The following is a 23,505-nucleotide window of genomic DNA, read 5'->3' as shown; positions in this document are numbered from 1 at the left end:
TGATGTCAGGTTAATACCATGATGACTAGGATTCGAGTCACTGGCCAGCCCGGCTTGTGTCCGAGCCTGTCATTTACTCACCAAGACAACACAGAGCAGCAATGTAATAAAGGCAAAATATTGTGGAGGCTGGAAATCTGAAACAAACACAAAAAATGCTGAAGAAACTCGGTACGTATGGCAGCGTCTGTAGCGAGACGAACAGAATTAACGTTTCAGATCAAATGTGACCTTTTTCCAGAACTGAAAATGGTGGGTTTTTTTAAATACTTTCGACAGAGGTGGAGGGGAACAGATGGTGTGGAGACCTGATGTAAAAGGCAAAGGGCCTATTAGTTGAGGTTAAAAGAGAAATAAAGATGTAGAACGAGTATAAATTAAGATGTGAAAGGGAGAAAGTGGGTCCTTTCTATTGAATGTAAACTAAGCAAGACACACAAGGCAGAAACAAGGTTGTTGGGATGGAATAACGTAAGAAAAATGGAGGACAGATATCATGCAGTCAGACTCTGAAGTTGCAGAATTCAATATTCAGTCCTAGAGGTTGTCAAGGGCATAAGCAGAAAATGAGGTGTTGCTCGTAGAACTTGTATTGTGCTTCATGGGAAAATTAGCAGCAGGCCCAGGGTAGAAATGCGGCATGGGAACAAGGTGGTTTATTGAAATGGAAAGTAATATTCTATTAAGGTCTACAAGAAGGGACAAGACAAGGAACTAGAAAACAGTCGCAGAGCTGAAGATAATGGCATTAATGGGCAACTATTACCTTTAGTTTCTGTATCAAAATAAGCACAACACGGTTGAAAAAATTGATATTAGCAAGACTTGTAGGCTAATGGTTACCGTTTTAGAATAGTAACCTGCAGAAATGGAAGGGGTTCCTACTGAACGCTCCTGGGCATGCTTTATCAGGTGGTAGAGTTTCCTACCTCGCCATCAAAAATGCTGGTGAGCAAATGGCAGCCCCACAGATAATTCAACACTTGATGACATGTTATTTGGCTAGAAGGACATCCACACCAGGGAGGGAAGGGGTGGCCCTGAGGACTGGGGGTTTTGAGGGATGGGCTGAGGTCACAGTGATAAGATTGAATGGCACAGGTCAGGAGCAGACAGGGGAGCTGCAGGAAAGCTACCTGGGTAATTTTACAGCCCATCACATCAGGCCAAGTTTGTTGGCAGCCATCTGTCAAATTGTGCACAACGTTTGCGGTGAGGGATGACCCACATTCCACAGTCAAATAGTTTGCCAATGCTGCTGTCTAGACTCACACATGGAAAATGGTCATTGGAGATGCAACAATTAATGTTTATGGAAACTAGCATGGCAGGAGGACAGAATGGAGCATGTGGAAATACACCTCAGTCTACAGCACACTAAAGAAGCATGCTTTAGTTTAAAATTTTACTAGTTACTTTAATCGGTTACTAAACTGTGAATAGATCTTGAGCATTGCACAGTTTCCTTTGCCTCGGAGTTAGGCCTCTTGAAGTTCAGGACCAGCCGGCAGCTTCATTGAGGATACGATTAACATTTTGTAGCAAATATTCTTTGAATCGTATTCCCCATTTCCTGAAAGAAAATACTGTAGCACAGCCAAGAAAACTGAATAAATCTCACTGCAAAACTTACACATCACCAGCAAATCAGCGAGCTTACCCTGTCGAAGTGGTTAAAGGAGGCCCTGAACTCATTCATCTGCTCCTGACTAATGCCCTTTGCATCTCTGGTCAGGACCTGGTTCTCGATTTCATTGATTGTCCTGGCAATGGTAGTGAGCAGCTGTTCCCAGCCCACTCGGATATGCTGGAACAAAGGGAAAGGCAGTCAATTAATTAATTAGGAGCACTTGTCTAATGCATTCTCCTTGGCTTGTTCAACTTATTGTTTCTGATGGCTATTCTCACCATCACCTCAAGCAGATCTGTAACCCTACAGGATTAAAAGCAAACTTGAGAAAGGAATCAAAAGCCGTGCAATCTGGAACAGTTGCCACTGATGCGCTATCAGCAGCTTTCCCCAAATGTTAACACGGTGACAGAGAGAGCAAGGAATTTCCTCAGGACTGGAGACTAACCGAAGGCTCAAACAATAATGCATTTACAACAGCTGCAGAAAAACCTTGCTTATTTTGGAAACTGGATGGTGAAATCTGAATGAAAGTAAACACTTCAATGATCATTTTGACATGATTGTAAATTTCATTTCAAGAGTTAATAACACTTGCAAAGTTGGTACAACTTCCCTTAACATTGGAGCAAACAATATTACTGTAGTCAAAGTAGATGCGAGGAAAATTATTACTCCTAAACCTGCAAAAATGGTCATAATTAGATCATTGCTACTGTACAAAACTTAGGCAGAGTGAGGAACAACTGGATGAGAAAATGACCATAGCTCATCTTTCCAACTCTCCAATGGTCATGCATTTAAAATACACCATTCGTGAAAATATTGTAGTCGATTCTCAGGAAAATACCTATTAAAACTCAAGCATTTTAAAAAAAAACACAATTCAGCCATGGTTTTCAAGACTGTGTAGAGTTCCCAAGATCAAAGTTGTGCTGCTCATCTCAACGAAATGTTGGTGAATCATTTTGCAATATGCTTTTATGTCTGATAACTTTTACTGAAAAAAAAAGGCTGAAAGAGAAAGCAAAGAAAAAAAATTAAAAAACAGATCCATTGAAAAAGACACAGGATATTCTGAAACAAATAAGGCATAGGGCAGAATAATCATAAGCCTTTGTGCTGTGAAGGTGCTGCGTTATGAATGGTTTCAGTTCCATAAATTCTGCTGCTGATAGACACTTTACTTACAGCAAACATGCTGCATTTTAATTAAATGATTATTGGCCCTCAAGTCTCGGTGTTCACAAAGTACTGCATTTTGTGACTGAGGAGTGGCTCACTGCATCTATGTTTCAGTCTGGAAGCCATCCTCACTTGGAGCTAGAGGGGTTTCGGGTTGTAATTCTAAGTCCCACAATTTATATCTTGTGAACTGAATCGAGGTAGAATCATCAGGAATGAGAAAGGGAAAGTGCAAGATTGAAAACAACACTTGTGGAGATAGCAGACCAGTTGAGACAGTGAAAAATATTATGCAGTTTTAAACAATGCTGTCATCAAAGCAGCAGGAGCAGCTGCATCAACATTGCAAGATGACTTCAACACTTGACCTTTTAAATGTAAACTACGGGCATCAGCACTAAACGGGGTGTATAGACAAGTGGAAACCAGAGCAGCCCTCGGTCGAGAAAAGCTGCTCACCTCCATTGTGTAGTTGGTGTGCTTGTTGTCAAAGATTAGTGCCTCTTGAATGAGCTGATGATCTCCTTCTAGCTGATCGATCTTTGGTTTGTAGTTGACAATGCTTTTCTCATATTGTCGGAGGTGGTTCAGCTGATCCTCCAGTGTGCCATGCATCTCAATGGAGATACGACCAATCTCCTGCAAAAGTGAATGGGAAAAAGGTGATGGTCAAGGTGATGTGGTGAATATCTCTGCTGGTGTGTGCACACCAGCTGTACAATAGGTAGAACGACACCAAACTTGAAAATGCTTAAACAGCAACAGTACTTTTCTCAATCGTATAATGTCTTCAATAAACGTAGGTGCACTTGTTACAGATCGTGCTGTGTTCAACTGCGAACAGCCAGCTATATGAATATGTAATAATTTATAGCAGAGAAAGCAATGTTTGGTTCTGAAGACGGAAACCACACCACAGATTTTGAGTATGCCAAATAATAAATAATCTAACCTGACACTTCACTGCAGTACTGAGGGATTGCTGCATCTTAGAAATGAGCATCTTTTATGTGAGATCTCAACCCAAGTGCAAATCTCTCCTTGTTGGTGGATGTAAAAGATTGCACTGCTCTATTGACTAAGCACAGTGATGTTTTCACAGTATCTGGGTCAATGCAACTCCCGAAAACCCACACCACTAAAACAGGCTGCTATCTGGACATTAACCCATTGCCGTTTCTGGAACCTCACAGTACAGACACTTGCTGCCGCTTTTGCTACATTATACATTATACCAGTGGTGCGATCTCAAAGAAATAATGTACATCACTGGCGTTCAGACACTTTGCCAAATTCTGAGGTTGTGAAAAAGCTCATAAAAATTCAATTCCTTACTTGATTTCAAATTCCTGTCACAGTACCTGTAAATTGCACCGTCACCAATTATACAGCTAACTGATAATGTAGTCTTGCAACTAGCTGTGCAGTGGTTTTGAGATATTACCTCCATCTTAGTCTGAATCCAAGGACCAATAACATTGGCTTGTGTCGCAAACTGTTTCCGCAGTCTCTCGTTGGATTGCTGACGAGCATTCTCCTCCATCAGAGCATGGTCTCTCTGTGGCACCAAGTGTCGAACCTGAAAACAAAGTATTATCGTACAAATCACTCAACATCCCATTCTATTCCTTTAAAAGGGACAGGAGTAACTTTCTCCCTTTATATCTACAGGCATTTTATACTGGTTGGGATACTGGGTGGTACAACACCGTTCTTTCACCTTGAATCCAGCTCGGAGTAATTTTTAAAAAAAATTATTCATTGAGATATGTGGGTGTTGCTGGCTCTGCCAACATTTTTATTGTCCATCCCAAATTGACCTGGAGAAGGAGGTGGTGAGCTGCCTTCTTGAACCACTGCAGTGCTTGATGGATTGGTATACCTACAGTGACGTTAGGAGGAATTTGACCCAGTGACAGTGAGGGAAGGCAATATTGTTCCACGTCAGAATGGCGTGTGACTTAAGAGAGGGGAACTTGAAGTGTTCTCTTGCATTTGCTGCTCTTGTCCTTTTGGCAGTAGAGGCTGCAGGATTGTAAGGTGCTCTGATGAGTTGCAGCAGTGTACCTTGCAGATGGTACACACTATACATCTGTGAAGAAGGCAGTGAGTGTTGAAAGTAGTGGATGCACAGCTAATCAAGCCACTGCATTGTCCCAGATGATATCAAGCATTGAGTGCTGCTGGAACTGCAGTTACTCAGGTAAGTAGACAGTATTCAATCACACAGCTGACTTGTACCTTGAAGATGGTGGACAGCCACTGGGGAGAAAGGAAATGAGTTATTTATCGCAGAATTCCTAACCTCTCCTGTAGCTAGTATGTACATGCTAGTCCAGTTTATTTTTGGGCAACAGTAACCCTCAGGATGTTAATAATGGGGGAATTCATTAATGGAATGTCATTGAACATCAAGGGGCGATGATTAGATTCTCTCTTGTTGAAAATGATTATTACCTGTCATGGCAAGAATGATCAATTATTAACTCACTCTTGATTTGAACAAAACTCTTCTGGTTTTAAACTCTATCCACGTCGAATTAGCCAAGCTCGATCAAAGCAGATAGGAAGCGCCTCAACTCTTCACAATGGCACGGTGGATCAGTGGTCAGCATTGCTGCCTCACAGCGCCAGGAAGGAGGTTCAACTCTACCTTGGGCGATTGTCTGTGAGGAGTTTGCACACATTCTCCCCATGTCTACATGGGTTGCCTCTGGGTGCTCCAGTTTCCTCCCACAGTCCAAAGATGTGCAGGTTAGGTGGATTGGCCACGCTAAATGTAAGGTTACGAGGACAGGGTAGGGGGCTTGGTTTGGGTGGGATATTCTTCAGGGTTGGTGCAGACTCAACGGACCGAATGGTCTCTTTCTGCACTGTAGGGATTCTCTGACCCTTAACTGTCAAGACACACACCTGAACATTGGACACTTTGCAAGGTATTTGAAGGAAACCTCTTCCTGGGGAACAGTATCCTCACAAGGAGTTGAAGTGGAGTAGGTGGCGAGAAAAAGGTGATGATGCCAGATTTCAACAGGAAACTGCACCAGTTCTGAACTGGGGCAGAGGCCAACAAAGAGAGAGAAAAAGTGTCTTTACAGAAAGCATTTGATCCACATGATCTCTTGGACTGGTTTTGGTCACTTCAGGTAGGGCATGATGATATTGCCCCAGAGTATTTTGTCCTGGACCTTTGTTTTTCCCTTTCTTTCTTCCAGATATGATGGCTTCAAGATTGGGGAGGGATTGTTTAGTCTTGATGCCCTAGTCACCATGAGTACGAGGCAGACTCGATGGGTGAGCTGGCTTTTACCTACCAATCTTTGTTATCATAATCTTGTGCGCTCATGGTTAATAAGGACAAGTTTGTGATCACAGTGTGATTCAGTACTCATGGTTTCTAAATTAATTAATTATTTCAGCTAGCAGATGTCATAAAATGGCTGGTGTTGGAATTGGAAATCTTACTTATATTATGGGAGAGAGGGGTAAAGACACAATGTTGGGACAGAGCATAACGGCCTTGATCTTGAGTGGAACCTTTCCTTCTCTTATATCTTGGTTTGAAGGAAGTACTTTTTTAAAATATATCTGTTCACATAATATCAGTATCATTGGTTAGGCCAGGATTTATTGGCTGTTTGCAGTTGCCCTCAAAAAGGTGGTAGTCGGCAGCCTATTTGAACTGCTGCAGTCCTGGAGGTACAGATACCTTCACAATGCTGTTAGGAAAGGTATCCCAGGATTTTGACTCAGTAACAGTGAAGGAACACTGATGCGTTTCCAAGTCAGGTTGGTGAGTGTTTCAGAGGGGAACATGTAGGTGGTGGTGTTCCCACATATCTGCTGTTCTTGCCCTTCTAGAGGTCATGGATGTGAAAGGTGCTGTGAAAGGAGCCTAGGTGAATTCCTGCAGTGCATCGTCTATGGTGGGAGCAGATATTCAAGGTATTAAGTGGGATGTCAGTCAAGTGGTCTGTTTTGTCCTGGACAGTTTCCTTAGCATCCAATTTAAATCCCATTCAAATAAATGGTGACAAGCTAATCTGAGGTGGAATACAGACTGGAAACTTTAGTATAGTATGTTAGGGTCTTGGCTACTGGCTCTTTCATTTGGAGACTTGCAATACAGCAATCAGTTCCCTTTAGAAGATTACAAAAGAACAAAGGAATGCACATTCAGCTGGAAACAATCTCACTAACATTTTGTTTCCTCAGAGATTAAATTCCAAAAAGAAAATTTTGACATAAAGCCAAAATTCAAATGAAAGCCACACTAGGATACATGCAGTGTCTTTCATTCTATAAATGATGTATTATAGCCATTTTCAGTTAAGAATTATTTCACCCTCAGGTAAGGTGAGCCAAGATGTCTTGTATGACGATTTTGGGTTTGTATCAAAGCATAATTTGGGATAAAGCTTGGCACATGGGGACAAATCCAATTATGCAACAGGATCAACAGCTAAGGCCAACAAAAGCAGTTCCATTAGGTGTACAATTTATGATTGGGTGAGACAGTGGACGCTAACGCACATTCAAATGTGGCTGCCAAAATTAGTCAGTTATTTAAATAAGTGTTTGATTGTTAGAACTTAGTCATTGCTGAATAGAGACAGTTTGTTGATGCTCTTCATCTTGCAAGAATACCATTTTAAAGGGGAATAACATTTATGCTCTACGAAAGAAGAATGCTCATTGTTATTTGGCAAATGGACTCTGATTGGTACAGGCTTTGCCATGGAGAATGCTCTAGTTAATGATGATTAACAGTTAACCGTCAGGCTTTGTTTAAATTATAAACCAGGCAGGTTGGTTGATTGGCAAAGGCGCTGTCATGAGAAACGAGCCAGTAAAGGGTTGCCTCCTATTTTGTTGAAACGGGTGCAGGACATGTATGTAGCTTCCAGTACACACACACGTGCCATGCTGTGAGCCTGACTAATGATCCTATATTGGTTGTCAGAGTAATTCTTTGCACGCTCAGGTTTATCCAGCAAATGCTGTCCAGTTGCAGAATCACAACTAACGTCTGACATTGTATTGTGAATTTGCAAATACAGTTGGGCATGGTCAGTACCTTGTCTGTTATTGGCAGCCAAAGGGTATTGTCAACTCAACAAAAGTGATAGCCACTCACTGGCTCATTTTTCAGGCAATGCCTTACCTATTAGGGTCAACGTAATTGGTTTAAATTTAAACCAAGCCTGGAACTTAACTGCCAATCCACATTCACCGGTGTATTATACATGGCTACAGCTAAACCAGAGTTCATTTGCCAATCAAGCAGCATTCTCCTCTCAGTATCAACATTCATTTTCCCTTTAATTGCTGTTCTTATGCATTGTCTTGATGTGTGCAAGGCAGCAATACTTAAGTCAAGTATTGGTGTAAAATGAACTTAGACAGTGAGCGACACCTTGTTGGTAGTGTTTTTTTTTAAATACAGCTGTCCCTTCACCCCCCACTACCAACGGTATGATGGAAACATTTAGCAATTGTCCTCACCTTTTCCCACTTGTTGTTAATGTCTTGTGGGGCGATTGTTGTATAAGGATTGGTACCAGCCATGTTGACATGGTAGGTTTGGACGATCTTTGACACCTCATTGTGAATGCCTAGAATAGCCTGGCGCTCCCGATCTGCCTCGGGCAGAGTGGCTTTAAATTGCTCATGAGCAGTTATCAACCCCTACAGGACAGAGTGGAGGTGAAAAATAAAACATTAGTCACATAGGGTACATAGTATCATGAAAACACACTACATGAAATTAATTTGGTATCTTATTGTGACATATTAATCTTCTAAAAAGGATATTGCACTGAAACAAAGATACTGACTCAAAGCAACTGCTAAATTACATCTGTACAACTGCATTCCATGTCACAAAGACAGAGAGGTTTACAGAGACCCCAACATAGACATGGCACCCTTGGGAGGTATGAACAGCTCCTCCCTGTCTCAACAGGATAGAGGATGGATCATTTAGGGGTTAATTTGTTGAACATTAAACATTAACTACCTCAGCTTTCATGACTAAGAGAAAGACATGAGCCTTTGGAATACACAACCGACACGGAGAGTCATGATGTAACTGTTCGGAGGATGTTTCAAGTTGGATTTTGATAGAAACTATAAAGTGTCAGAGGGAGCCTCTTTCTCCATAATACCATCTAATCTCTAAATATGGTCTTTCTGAGACAGAAAAGTGTATGTCTCTCACCCTACAACAGGCAGAGCCGTGAGTGAAGTCATTGGAGTTTGACAACAATAAGATGGAATAACCAGTATGGAACTGTTGGGTTTAAAGTAAACTGGAGTTCCATTGTCAGACACACAAGATGAATTTGGACCAGTTCTGACATTTCCAAATTTTACTTTCCTTCTTTAATTAGAGGGGCATGTCATGCACGTCACCTGATGAAGGGTCGACATTCCTGCTCCTCTAATGCTTTCTGACCTGCTGTGCTTCTCTAGCTCCACAGTTTATCTACTTCAGCTGGTGAAACAGTGACTGTGGATACAATCCAAAAATCTTCACTGGCTTTCCTTGTTCTTTTTAAAATCTGCATTCTTAACTTGGCCGAGTTCAACCACAAATATTCCGTAAAGCTGTATTTATGCTCACGCTCGGGATTTGAGTATGTGCTTTTTTTAGTGAGAAGACACACACATTTGTACATCTTTAACCTTTCTAATGTCTTATCTCAGTGGGGTTCAGCACAACTAACCCTCATCTTGTTTAAGTCAAAAATATCTGTCTGGCTTTGTTCTTAACTGCACACAAAGTACAAACTGAATTGGCAATCCCGAATCTCTCTTTTTAGATTCAAAAGTGATTGCTTAACCAAGGAGCGGACAAAGAGAGAAACCTCAGCCTAGCCCTGTTCATCTGGTTGTAACTACAGATTCATCACCAAAAAATGGCTTCAGGGAAGGAATCATCTATTTTTCCTGCAATTTGATCTGAACAGGAGTTAATGGAAACTGTCACTTTGCCACTTCTGACATTTTCCTTTTAAATATTTTGGGCTCCACTTAGAGTCATGCAGCACGGAAACAGACACTTTGGTCCAACTCGTCTAATGCCAACCAAGTTTCCCCAGTCTAAAACAGTCCCATTTGCCGGTGTTTGGCTTATTTCCTTCTAAACCTTTCCTATTCATGTGCTTGTCTAAATGCCTTTTAAATGCTCTAACTGTACCACTTCCTCTGGCAGTTCGTTCCACACACGAACCACCTTGTGTGCGAAAAAATTGCCCCTCAGGTCCCTTTTAAACCTTTCTCCACTCACCTTAAAATTATGCTCTCTAGTTTTGAACTCCCTAGCTCTATGGAAAAGACTTTTGCTATTCACTTGATCGATGCCCCTCATGATTTTATAAACCTCTACATGGTCACCCCTCAACCTCCTACGCTGCAGTGAAAAAAAAAAACTTATCCAGCCTCTCCTTATAACTCAAATCTTCCAGCCCTGACAACATCCTCATAAATGTTTTCTGCACCCTCTACAATTTAATAATATCCCTCCTACAGCAGGGCAAGCAGAATCGTAAACATTTCTAAAAGTGGCCTCACCAATTGCAGCATGACGTCCCAACTCCTAAATCACTGGTCTGAGCAATGAGGGCAAGCGTGCCAAACTTTCTTCATCCCCCTGTCTATCTGTGATGCAACTTTCAATGAACTATGTACCTCAACCCCTTGGTCTTGCTGTTCCACAACACTCCCCAGGGCCCTACCATTAACTGTGCAAGTCCTGTCCCTGTTCTTCTGAGCAAAATGCAACCTTGCATTTATCTAAATCTGCCACTCCTCAGCCCATCAGCCCAAATGATCAAGATCCCTTTGTCATTTTTGATAACCTTCCTCACTGTCTATACAGGAACCCCAAACCATACAGCAAACTTGGTAATATTCAACACATATTTATTTGGGGTATTCATGGACCAGAACACGGCACATTCTGGTTTTCAGCTAGTAACAAAATTAAAACCTTGTCCATCATCCATCAAGTTTGAAACAATGTAAAACATCATCTTACCCAGATTGAATACTTGAACTGACTATGCTGCCTCTCCAAGGCTAACTCAACACACGACACCAGGTTAAAGTCCAACAGCTTTATTTGAAAACACAAGCTTTCGGAGTCTTACTCCTTCTTCAGGAGCAAGACTCCGAAAGCTTGTCTTTTCAAATAAACCTGTTGGACTATAACCTGGTGTCGTTTGATTTCTGACCTTGACCACCCCAGTCCAACACTGCCACCTCCACATTATAACTCAACACAGACATAAAAATATAACTAAGAGTAGGGTCAAGAGGGTCACCGAATAAGTTAATGAAGTTACAATTTACTCATCACTGGCTCACTGCAATTAAATACCTAGTGACTCTAGTTAGAAGAGAAACAAGTTTATAATTAAAATTAGCCACAAAAGCATCAACTTACATCTGTATCATGGGCCAGAAGGCTGATGAATAAACAAGCAAAAATCATACTCATCACTATGCAGTGATGCTTGGTGGAACATGTACATGTTTGGTTGCCAGGTGAACACTATAGGATCTTACCTTCCTATACATCCCAGTTCCGCCATATTTGACTAGCCTGTCTTACTCTCATGGTTTATGTGTAACCTAGGCAACAATATAGCAGTGGTACCAGAGACCTGATGGAGCTTGTGTAACCATACCCAGTAAGAATAGATTGTTGCAGCACAGATATAAATCATTATTTGAATTAGAATTCATCTGTAGAGTAGTTAAATATTTTAAATAAAGGCACAGCAATTACAGATTTTATTCAGACAATTTCAATTCCAATGGTCCATCTCAAACTGACATAAAATTCTGAGCGGGAAATTGAAATTAGTCCTGCTAAGAGAGCTTTAGTGTAAACCTTAAAGTAGAAATCAATACTGCAATCCAAATGGGAGTGGGGGGAGGGGAAGAGGGAGAGCTCAACTTCCAGGTGTACGAGATTCTTCTGGCTTTCTACCAATGAATTTAGATCAGATTAGTAAATATCTGAACTTTTGAAGATATACTGCCTGGAGATGCAAACACTGGACAGGAACCCTAATGAAATTAGATCATATCCGACATACCCCGTAATTTTTTATCTGCCTTCATGCGGGCTTCCAACGTCTATGCATAACAGTGCCTTCTGGAAGTGAATGCATCAGCCAATTGGTGTGCGAGAAACTTTCGAGGGGCTGCGCAGCTTAGAGGGAACAATGATCATATCGCTATTTTCTTAAAGTCAACAACTGAGACATTAACTGATGAGCCAAGACTCAAAGGTCAGATAACAACCCAGGGTTGAAAGGGAAGGGAAGGGATTAGGGGAGAAATCAGGAAGTAGCGATTGTTTGATACCCAGCTCGTGTTGTATAAGCGTGGAGATTGTAGGCTGGAGACTGAAGGAAGTCAGGCGTTCCTGGAGATGTGAGCTCCTAGCAATGCAATGGCAGAACAACTGCAGTAGTGTGAAAACAAAGAGAAGGGAACGAACACGGCAGAACTTTTGAGAATGAACAAAATTAGAATATGCAGTTGTATGTGTAGGAACAATAGGAGGGAGAGGGAGAGGGCAAGGGGGAATTGAATAATACGTATGTATAAATAACAGAAACAAAAGAAAACAAGTTACTCTATCATGATTTGAGAGCTAAAAATACCACAATATAACTGGCAGAAACCACTCTCCAGAGTATCCACGAGTGCTTGGAGCATTTTCTCCAAACATTTAACAGTTTGATTACATTTCAACTGACTTGAGAAATGTTGGTAGAGAAGACTAATGAACTGTGTGCGCTCTGGGTGTGCTCACAGCAGAGCTAGTGGCAGCATGTGAGGTTGCTAGTCCTTTTGAGGAATGAGGCACAATAAACAACTCTAAACATGTGTACCACTCTTCACAACATGCTTTAGTGAAAGAAATTACAAGTACATATTGTGCCTCAGCTAATCGGGTTTAATATTATATAAACAGGTCGACAAGAAGCCACTTCTTTTTGCTGAAACTTCTGCTCAAGGGCTGACTCAGAGTTGGCTTGGATCACATTTTTAGAAAAAGCAGAGTTATTCTGGCTGGTGGCACAGTTTATCGAAGTAGCAGTACTCAGGATTTATTCGAAAGTCCACTTTGCTGAGGTGCCTCATTGGTTAGCACTGCAGCCTCACAGCACCAGGGATCCAGGTTCAATTCCACCCTCGGGAGACTGTCTGTGTGGAGATTGCACATTCTTACTGTATCTGCGTTGGTTTCCTCTGGGTGCTCCGGTTTCCTCCCACAGCCCGAAGGTGTGCAAGTTAGGTGGAATAGCCATGCTACATTGCCCACAGTGTCCAGGGATGTGGAGCCTAGGTGGATTAGCCATGGGAAATGCAGGGTTACAGGGATACGGTAGGAGGCTGGGTCTGGGTGGGATACTCTTCGGAGGGTCAGTGTGAACTCAGGCCAAATGGCCTGCTTCCATGTTGTAGGGATTCTATGATTCTCTGAATTGAAGGGCTTTATGGGAAGCCAGCAAAAAACCAAAACATTTCTTTTTTGGAGCAAAAGCTGGCTTTGAAGTAACAAGGATAGAATGCAATTTAACACCTACTTGAACCAAAGCAGAAAGACAAGGTCGTGGTTAATATGTTTTAACTGGAAGACACACTTTCTCTAGCAATGCAGCACTCCATTACACTGCATTTGAGAGTCAGCCTAGAGTATATGCTTAAATTCCCAACTGGTGCTAAATCTAAGCCTTTACTTCAAAAGGGAATGCACTACCAACAACCAGGAAGGATGATAAACACTCAAAAGTTTAAATGACACACAAACCGCATTCCTAACATTTATGCATTCGTGGGGATTGGAATGCAAATATATGATTAATGTTGTCAGACATTCAAGAGATGTTCTGAACACTCTAGGTTAAAGAGCTAAAAATTAGATAAGCCTTTCTCAAAAATAAATGAATTGGGAACAGTAAGTTTGTACAACTCTTAATGTAAAAAAAAATCATCTGGATATTCAAACAAAAGTCCACAGCTACTAACTCCCAAATACTCCCATCTCATACTTGCCAGACTCTGCCCTAGAGAGGTGGTGAGTAGATGGATAGTTTCCAGGCAAGCGCATTGGTTCACCAACACCTTGGGGCTACCCATTACCATGATTTCAAAGAAACTGGAGAGTTCCCTGAAAATATTCACTGTCCAATTTTCTCTCTGTCTGGCTGCACTCCTTGTGAACAGTTTCTGCCAGTTCCACACATAATCTGATAACCCCTTTCTTCATGGCAGCGTAATTGATTGTGCATATAAAACGGTACCTGTTTTCTTAAACTATCTAAATGGCCATTCTTCAACTGAGTGTGGGCAGCGAGGTGACAGGGGACTAGACGCAATCCTCACTCAGTATCTATTCACTGGAATGTGATTCAGATCAGGAACTCTCATGAATATCTCCCTTCCCAGGTCCAGTTGGCCTCGCTGAGGTCTTCTAGCTTAGGAACTGAACCTGGGGCTTTTTGGATCTCCATGGTTCTGGACCGTTGAGAACAATACTATTCCCAAATGAGAATTTGCAGGAGTCTGCCAATTATAAAACCTGTAACTAGACTACTTGAACTAAACTGGTATTTTACAAGTAAAATAAGAAACTCATCCATCATAAGCTCTTGGTGTGACATAAATATGCAGTACAGTCCTCTGCGATATTTTTCCCCAGACTTGGCATGTTAAAAAGGTCGAAGTTTACTAATTGTACAGAACAATTTCACAGATGTGTCCAAATATAGTAATATACTTTAACCAACACGGTTATCGTTCATAACAGCAACTAGGGATTCATACAAGTTTCATTCCTCCTCTTTAATAAGGAAAACCTATTGTAAACTATGTTGCCACTGCACCTCATGTGGTAATGATACTGACTAATGTTCCAGAGACCTGGGCAAACTATTCACAAGTGTTCAAATCCCACCATTGCAAGCTGCAAATTTGAATTCAGTTAATAATAAAAAAAATCTGGAAATAAAAAAAGATGGCAACGGTAAAACAAATTGGTTTATTAGTGCCTTAAAAAGGAGGAAGATGGTCACCCTTACCCAGTTTGGCCTACATGCAAATCCAGTCCCTCACCAATTCTGAACTGCCCTGTAATGTACCTTCAGATTTCATACAGTTGGATCAAGCTACTTTGGAAAATAAGGGATCTGCTGGACCCATGTGCCATGAGTGAATAACACACGCTTATTTTAAAAAAAAAGTTCATTCTTGGCATGTGGGTGTCACTTGCAAGAACAGCATTTATTATCCACCCCTTGCTGCTCTCAAGACAATGGCGGAGAGCTGTTGCGTCGCCTGAGGTAAATGTCCTCCCACTGCACTGTCAGGGACGGAGTTCCAGGATTCTGATCCAGTCGTGATGAATGAGCTGTGAAACATGCCCAAGTCAGTCTGGTATGGACCTTGATGGGGAACTTCAAAATGGTGGTGTTCCACTGTGCACGCTGCCCTTGTGCTTCTTGGTGGTAGAGGTCACAGGTTTGTAATGTGGCCAGAGAAACACTTGCTGCCTGTTTATTTGACAACACCAAGGACAGATGGCTTGGCCGAGACTTTCCGAATCATTTTACAAAATTATGGGCGATGAACATAAAGGTAAAAGGTAAAAAACACACACTGGAACAGCTGTGTTAACTGTACACATCACCCGCAGACATCGTCAATGCTTAAAACAGCATTCAACAAGGTATTATAGACACCAAAAGCCAATCCAATAAACTGGATGCATCACATGAAGTTCTATTTCAACAAAGGTATTAAATAATTTCACTAGCTTGATTGAAAAGCACAAAATAAATAGTCAATTTAGCCTAGTTGACAAAATTCTTGTTCAAAATCAGAGAGTCCTGTCCTGGAACATATAGTTGTAAGGTGGAAGATTGCATCTTTCAGACCTGCGTTCTGTTTGGGTGCATAGAGAAGATTCTAGAACAGTATCTGATGGGAAGTATTGTTTTAGTGTCCTGAATAAGACACCTCCCTCAAGCGACACCAGTCTAACAGATTAAGTGGTTATTAATACAAGTTACCTGTTGTGGGATCTTGCTTTGCATAAATCAGTTGCCTACAACACAATAGCAATATCCTGGTGATGTAAAATGCATTGTATAAACTCTAGGTGAGTCAATGATTTCTTAAGATAGTAGCTAGAGGGATTTCAGGCAAAAATATATGCACAACAAAATGTCACCCATGTGCATGTTCGACACATACCTTGTAGATATTTTTAAAATCAACCTGTCGAGAATCAACCTGTTATGACATGCCTCTGAAGTAGAAAATTCTTCCTATCGAGGAGGAATACAGTTGCATTGAAGATGGTTCACAAGATTGATTCTAGGGTTGAGGAGTTTGTCTTATGAAGAGAGATTGAGCAGTTCAGGTCTATACTGTCCAGTATAGAAGAGTGAAAGGAGATCTAAATTGAGGCGCACAAGATGCCAAAGGGAACGGACAAAGTAGATGTAGAGCGGATGTTTCCTCATGTGCGACAATCTACAATGACAGGTCATAGTTGTAGGATAAAGGGTGACAGATTTGAATTAGAGATTAGGAGGAATTACTGCTCTCAAAGGGTTATGAATCTGTGGAACTCACTACCCTGAAGTGCAGTGGATGCCCGGGTATTCAGTAAGTTAAAGAGAAGATAGACAGATTTTCAATTAGTAATGCATTGAAGGGTTATGGTTAGCAGGCAGGAAAGTGGACTTGAGGGGCTGAGATGAGATCAACCACTATCACATTGAATGGAGGAGCAGGTTCGTGGGCCTTCTCTGCTCCCAGTTTTAATGTTCTAAAGAATCTTCAAGGCTGCGACAGACACATTATTTATCAATAATAGAATCAAGGGTTGTAGGGAAAAAGGCATAAAAGTGGAGATAAGGTTTATCAGATCAGCCACAATCTCGCTGAATGGTCTATTGCTGCTCGCATGTTTTATGGTCTTAGCGACAATACGACTGTCATTTTGCCAGCACATGAATTACTTGGTCAATGGTCAGAGACCTGGTGAGGATCCTCCTTCAGTTCAGTGTGGGAACGTAGCACTTTCCCAACACTCGAGCGATTTGACTAAACTGCATGCCAGTTCGGAGAGAATTTGGTTTGGCCCCTACTGTATCATTTACCTAAAGGTGTATCTACTGTGTTGAAACTAATCATGAAAGTGGCAATACTGGATCGTCTAGGACAGACTGATGTAGAGGAGAAATCAGATGGTAATAAAAGGACTCAAGAGGTAATGACAGAGTGAAAATTGCTATTTGTTCACTACGTCACTGGTCAAATATAACAGTTAAAATCAGTACAGCCAAAGAGAAGATAAATATGGGAGTAGAATGTGAGCTTTTTGTGCAATAATACAGATTCAGCTGAATAATATGAGAAAATGAGATGACAGTCATAATGACATGCAGGGGATACATACCTCAATCAAGAGAACTGTTGAACAGATTTAATGTTTTAGTTTATAAATATGTTAATTTTTGAATAAACTGAAGGGGGTGGTAATAAACAAAGCTCTTCAATATTTAAGTGACGCAGATTCCCATTGTCCTGTGCATGCAGGAGTGCCATTTATCATGATTCTCCCTGACGCACAATGTCAGGATGACTCAGAGATAGCAATTTGCAAGTCTGCGTGGCCAAATACAAACATAAATATATCATAGCGGATGGTGTCCTGTGTCAGATGACCTGAAAAGCAACTGTTTGTTCCAAAGAGCAAGTCACTGATATCTTTCATTATTTTTCTGAAACTGAGTGTCTGAATGGACGACTACAGCACTGCAAGACAGAATGGAATGTAAGATGAATGATGCTGTGCCACAGTTATCCAGGACATTGGTGTGACCATATCTGAAGTACTGTTTACAGTTTGGTTGGATTTCCTTACGCGAGAAAGGACATGATCGCATTAGAAGCAATGCGGAGGAGATTCATTCAACTGATTCTTGGAATGAGGCAGTTATCTTACGAGATAAAAACTACAAAAAGTTGGAGAAACTCAAGCAGGTCTGGCAGCATCCATTGAGAAAACCAAAGCTAACATTTCAAGTCTGATGTGACTCTTCGGTATTTAGAAGTGGGTTCTGAAAGGTCAATACTGTTTTCTCTCTCTCCAGTTGCTGCCTAGAGATTCTCCGGCACTTTGTTTTATTTCGGACTTACAGCATCTGCAATATTTTGCTTTTATTTGGTTACCTTCTGAGGACAGGTGGAATCTGTATTGAGTTCAGCAGAATGAGAGATGAGCTTATTGTGCCACATAATATTCATAAAGAATGATCCCCTTTGCAGGTGGTACTAGATATGGAGGATCCATTTTAAAAATAAGGATCTGCTATGTTAGCTGAAGAGGTGGGAACAGTGCAAGTCATTGAATATTCAAGTAAGAATTAGATAGATCCTTGATTAGCAAGGGAGTCAAATAGAAAAATGGGTGGCCACAGTCAGAGCAGCTACGATATTATTCAATTGCAGAGCCAGCTTGATGGGTCAAAGTAGTCTATTCTAGCTCCTAATTTGCATATTCACACGTATATTCTTGAATGTCCTATACATACCTGGATTTCCTCAATAGTGTGAACAATAAATGTGTCTTGCAGGTCCTCCATGGCACCTTCCATCCAGTTGTTAAAGGGAGCAGCCCTCTTTGCATATTCTAGATACAACTGGTCAATAGTCTCCAGGAGCTTCTCAGTCCTCTGGAAAGGAAAACCAACACATACCATCAAGTTAAAGAAGGATATTGAATCTCTCACGGCAGCTCACTGACATTAAAGGGAAGCTTGTTTGATCATTCACCCTGACAGCAATAATAAGTGAGGAGTTTATGCAGACATTTTTTGGCTTTAATACTCAGCATTTGTTAATATTCAAATTATCCGTCACCCAAAGCTCTGGCCCAATACATCACCTTCTGTCTGGTTTTCAGCACAGCCTTCTTGCCAACACTGCATTCTATGGGACTCTGCACTTCAACATTCTGGTGATTAACTAATCTTGGACATGTTCAAAGTCTTTGGCAGCATTTTGTACTGTTCATTTCTTTGCAATTTTCAAAACTCCCACCTAAATTCTGTTCGTGAATATTGAATTCCTCAAAAACATTGCAGTTAATATCCTCCGACACACATCATTCAACCAGTGTTCCCTGGTACATTTTCTCTCTTTACACCATTCACATCTTTTTGAATCATTGTCCAACTAATTCGCTCCTTGCAGTAATTTATGACTATCCAAGGTCCTTCAGAGGACATCCCATCAATACTCAGAACCACCTTTCCACTCTCAATACTGCTGGCTTGCAAAATCGTGAGCGCTAGATAAGAGGCAAAGAAAATCTGATGCTTCCCATTTTTTACAAACAAATTTTCTTATTTCTCTCTCCAACCTTCAGTGGTTCTGTACTTATTTCTTTACCATCTATGGAAATCCTTGGTCTCAGTAATTCTTCAACTCTGAAATAGAATGTTTGAATCTTTTTTGCAGCTGATATTGTTCCCCAAATATGTTAGTTCTCTTTTACCCATACAACTTTGTTTTGCCACAAACAGTTGCAGTGGGAGACAAAGTTTGTGCCTATCCCAAGCCATGAATACTTCCATATCTAGGGACAGATATGTGGAGTTATTTCAGACACGGCAACCTGCTACTCGCACAGATTGGTCAACAGTTTGATTGACATCATCTGATAAAAAATCTGAACACTGCACGAACAAAGCATATCCCAGCCAGCAATTTTAAAATTAAATTTTAAATCCTTCGTTCACTTTCACAATTAGGCTCCTTTTCACCGCTGTTTGCTTTCATCATGAAGTATCAGACATGTCAGCACTCTGTAGTTGAAAACAATCTTCGTAGCTACCCTAGATGTCTAAGTATAGGGGGCTCTTGCAATGTGGTAGTGTCCCCATCTCTGGGTCACCAGGCCCAGGTTCAAGTCCCACCTACTCCCGAGGGATGTAATAACATCTCTGAACGTTGATTAGAAAATAGCTAGACGCCTAAATATCATTCAAGTGAAGTAGATGAAGAGAAGTGAGTCTCAGTCAATTAATTTATGCTCCATTCATTTGAGAGTTATTGCGTAAACCACGAGACAAACACTCAACCTTTCAGTAACTGAGATGTACAAACGTGATCAGGTTTATGGAGCATCAAAAAACATAAGCTGTAGTCTCTAACATATAAGATGGGTAAGTTATGAATACAAAGCAGACTTCAAAGGATCTTAACGAATACTGAAAACAGCTTGTGAAAGGCTCCGGGAGCTTGCAGTCTGGTCAAGCACAATCACAAGATCCATCACTACAGGGCTGGATTAAAGACCATTGACACTAGTCACTAGTCAGATTGCTCCCATGGTTAACTGAGCCGAATCCCTCTCATCTCCAGCATCTTCTGGTTTACTATCAGCAGCACCGACAATGTAAAGAACCCACAGAGTAGAATGTCAATGAACTGTTAAGCCCATGCGCATCAACACAGGCTGAGCATTGAAAATATTAAATCATTCCTGTTTCGTTAACTTTTGAGAAGTGACTAATTCCTTACAAGGACAGTATACAAAAATAGAAGTCCAGGTATGTTTTAAGAAATCAGATTAAAAAGCCTTTCTAATTCCAAAATCGAAATAGATTTTACTGCTTGATCCCGTAAACTCCAAGTGAATTGACTATACCTGTTTTCACCTTCACAGCTAGAATGTTACAGGTGCTGATGGCTAATGTAGTCTGAAAATGCCTGATCTCAGAAACTAAGGGCTCTTGTGGTGCAGCAGTGGTATCCGTGCCCCTGAGCCAGGAGGCCTGGGTTCAAGTCCCATCTGCTCCAGGGGGGTCGATTAAGAAATATCGATAATGCTCCAGGTTACTGCAGGCAAAGCTGACTGTTGAGCCAAACTTTTACTGTAAATTAAATTGGATCACTGTACTTGAAACAGTGGTTTCAGACTATGAACAGGGCTGACAAAAAGCTAATCACTCCCTCATTCAGAACAGGAGTAGGCCCTTGAGGCCATTCTGCCATTGCGTTACATCATGGCTGACCTAGCAACTTCACTCCATCAACTCAATTCCTTAACCCTCAATTACTTTTGTGTAACAAAAATCCGCTAATCTCGGTTTTGTATGTTTTCAGTTGATCCTCAACCTCAACAGATTTTTCTTTTGAGGAATGGTTGGGGGGTGGGCGGGGTGTGCGGGTGGAGTGCTGGTCGTGGGACATGGATTTCCACCACACGCTAATGGGACATCTTCCTGGTAGTGTAGCCCAAATCGTGAAGATTATTGCCCTTACTCTGGACTTTCTGACCAAAGGAAATCGTTTGTCTTGATCTACCCTCAAAGTCTCTAAAGAGTTTAAGCACTTCAACAAAAACCCCGTCCAATCCTGAACTTCCTCAAATGCGGTGCCCAAAACAGAAAGGAGCACTCCTTTTGGATTTGACCCAGGTTTTGTCAGGTTGAACATCATCTCTATTGTTTCATTCATTCTTCCAAAAAAGAAAAATTTGAGCTGTAGTTCTCTGCACAACCTGTATAGCAGCTACCACACATACAAACATTAGAGTAAATTAGAAACTATGTTCACGAGGCACTGGTTGAAATGAAAATACCTCCAATGCATCTCTCCTCTTCTGGGTCAGGGCTCCTAGATTGTCCCATTGGTCACAGATCTTCTGGCATCTTTCATTCACACTTGGGGAATCCCAGTAGTCCAGCTCACTGTAAAAGTCAGAAATTATTCGTCTTATCTAATGGCTGTGTACAACCAACAAAAGGCTCATCAGTACCCCACCCCCACAAATCTTCCTTCATATTTGAGTGCCGAAAACGAATGCACTACCGTTTCCCTAGAAACTGCCCTGCAACCAACTTCTCGTGTGGGGATTTTAATGCAGAAACATCAAAGCAGAAAGAAGAACAAACTAGGAGATAGCAAGAACCACAGATGCCAGAGTCAGACAACAGTTGGAGCTGGAGGAACACAGCAGGTCAGGCAGCATCAGAGGAGCAGGAAAGTCGGCATTTCGGGTTTACACCTTTCCTCAGGAACAAACTTGTGTTTATGTACTGCCTCTCATACCCTGCAATCTCGCAAGGCACACCACGGTACTTCCCAGTAATCATGGTTGGGATGCAAAGCAAATACGACAGCCAATTTGTTCACAGAAAGGTCCAACAAATCACAATACGATGAACGAGTAGATAATGATGTTGGTCAAATTATCAATGTTGGCTAGGACATCAGAAGAATTCTCCCACTCTTCCTCAAACAGTGCCTTGGGATCTTTTACGTACACCCAAGGCAGAAGCAATCTTGGTCTACAATCTCATCCAAAAGACAGTGCCTCAGTGCAGCATTCCCTCACTACTGCACAGAGGTGGCACCGAGATTATGGACTCAAGTCTCTGGAATGGGATTTGAACCCATGACTCCCTCATTGAGGGGATAGTGAAACCGCTGAGCCAAGAGATTACTGGGTGTATATCGACAAAACGAACTATTTCTACAGCTTTGCTTCTTGTCAGGCAGATGCATAATCACTTGTGATGTAATATAGCAAATGCCGAGCTGGTCACGGCAAAGGCCCGAGGTGTGGGGAAGGGAGGGTCATCTGATATACAGTGGGTGAACCCCAGGAGCAGGCAAACTGCTTGCTTGGCTACAGCTTCCCCTGGTGAGTCAGCAATAAATGTAGAATATGATGTAGGACTGAACTGTGCAGACCAAGTTGCTCCAAGTTTAAAGAATGTTGCTAAGTTAATAAATCAGCCAATGGAACCGAGGGGTCAACAGCAGGTTTAGTATCCTCAAGGCTAGGGAAAGTTAACAGCAAGAAGGAAAATAAATCAGTTCGAGCGCCTCGATTGTTAACTAATAATTCAGCTAATCACTGTGTGGATTTGGGTCAGGGCTATATCTAGGATCGGCCATCACTGGCTTGACTTTATACTGTACAGTCCAGTTTTTTTTAATCATCTATTCTGGTCCCTATCTGGTACTGGACACCTTTATGTCTGGTATCGTTGTTTTGAAATGCTATGAAGAATTGAAGGTGATTTACTCAACATCCTCCTGCGTGGCCCATCCGTTTGGTGCGGGATTCCCATCGTGACTGGCAAAGCCTGTCTGTGCCACGCACACCATCATGCCAGCACCACTGTCATCCTGTTCTGAGCACAAGAGAAGGTCTGCCCATCCCAACACTGACCTTGGTGCAGTTTCTCCCACTTCATGGTCAGCCCCTCAATCGTAAAGGGGCCGAACCCTGGACGAGAAGCAGCACTGCGGTTTGAGAGAGGGGGTCGGGTATTCGGAAGACTGGTCAGAGCCTATCCTACATCACTCTTGCTGCCCACTGATGAAATGCGTGATGAGACTCAGTACCTAAGCTCAGGTAAGGAAACCTACCCACAAAAATAGTTGGCAGACCGCAGACACCTCCAGAATTCCAATTTGGGAGAAAGCAAACCGTGAAGGATTAGAAAATTTAGCATTATTTTCCAGAGAAATAAACTCATGGCACTATGGTTTCGAACAAAACTGCACAGCTGCCAAAAAAAAAATCGTCATGACTAGGCCCAGAGACGGATATTGGAAGAGACCCCAGGATCTTA

General features: G+C 41.7%; 1 protein-coding gene across 1 annotated transcript in view; it reads right to left on the bottom strand.

Annotated features, from left to right (window-relative positions):
• Nucleotides 1–1,621: 1,621 nt before the first annotated feature.
• Nucleotides 1,622–23,505, bottom strand: part of actn1 (actinin, alpha 1) — a 69,268-nt gene continuing 47,384 nt past the window's right edge. Inside the window, exons 8-13 of the mRNA XM_048600449.1 lie at nt 21,501–21,609; nt 18,445–18,585; nt 8,321–8,503; nt 4,260–4,394; nt 3,275–3,454; nt 1,622–1,807 (exon numbers count right to left, since the gene is read on the bottom strand). Coding sequence (XP_048456406.1) covers nt 1,637–1,807; nt 3,275–3,454; nt 4,260–4,394; nt 8,321–8,503; nt 18,445–18,585; nt 21,501–21,609 — 919 coding nt within the window. The 3' untranslated portion in view covers nt 1,622–1,636. The remainder of the gene's footprint in view (nt 1,808–3,274; nt 3,455–4,259; nt 4,395–8,320; nt 8,504–18,444; nt 18,586–21,500; nt 21,610–23,505) is intronic.

Source organism: Rhincodon typus, chromosome 8 (genome assembly GCF_021869965.1).
Source record: "Rhincodon typus isolate 14 chromosome 8, sRhiTyp1.1, whole genome shotgun sequence".
Taxonomy (NCBI): domain Eukaryota; kingdom Metazoa; phylum Chordata; class Chondrichthyes; order Orectolobiformes; family Rhincodontidae; genus Rhincodon; species Rhincodon typus.
The sequence above is the reverse complement of the archived record's forward strand: the minus strand, read 5'-3'. Positions and strand labels throughout refer to the sequence as shown.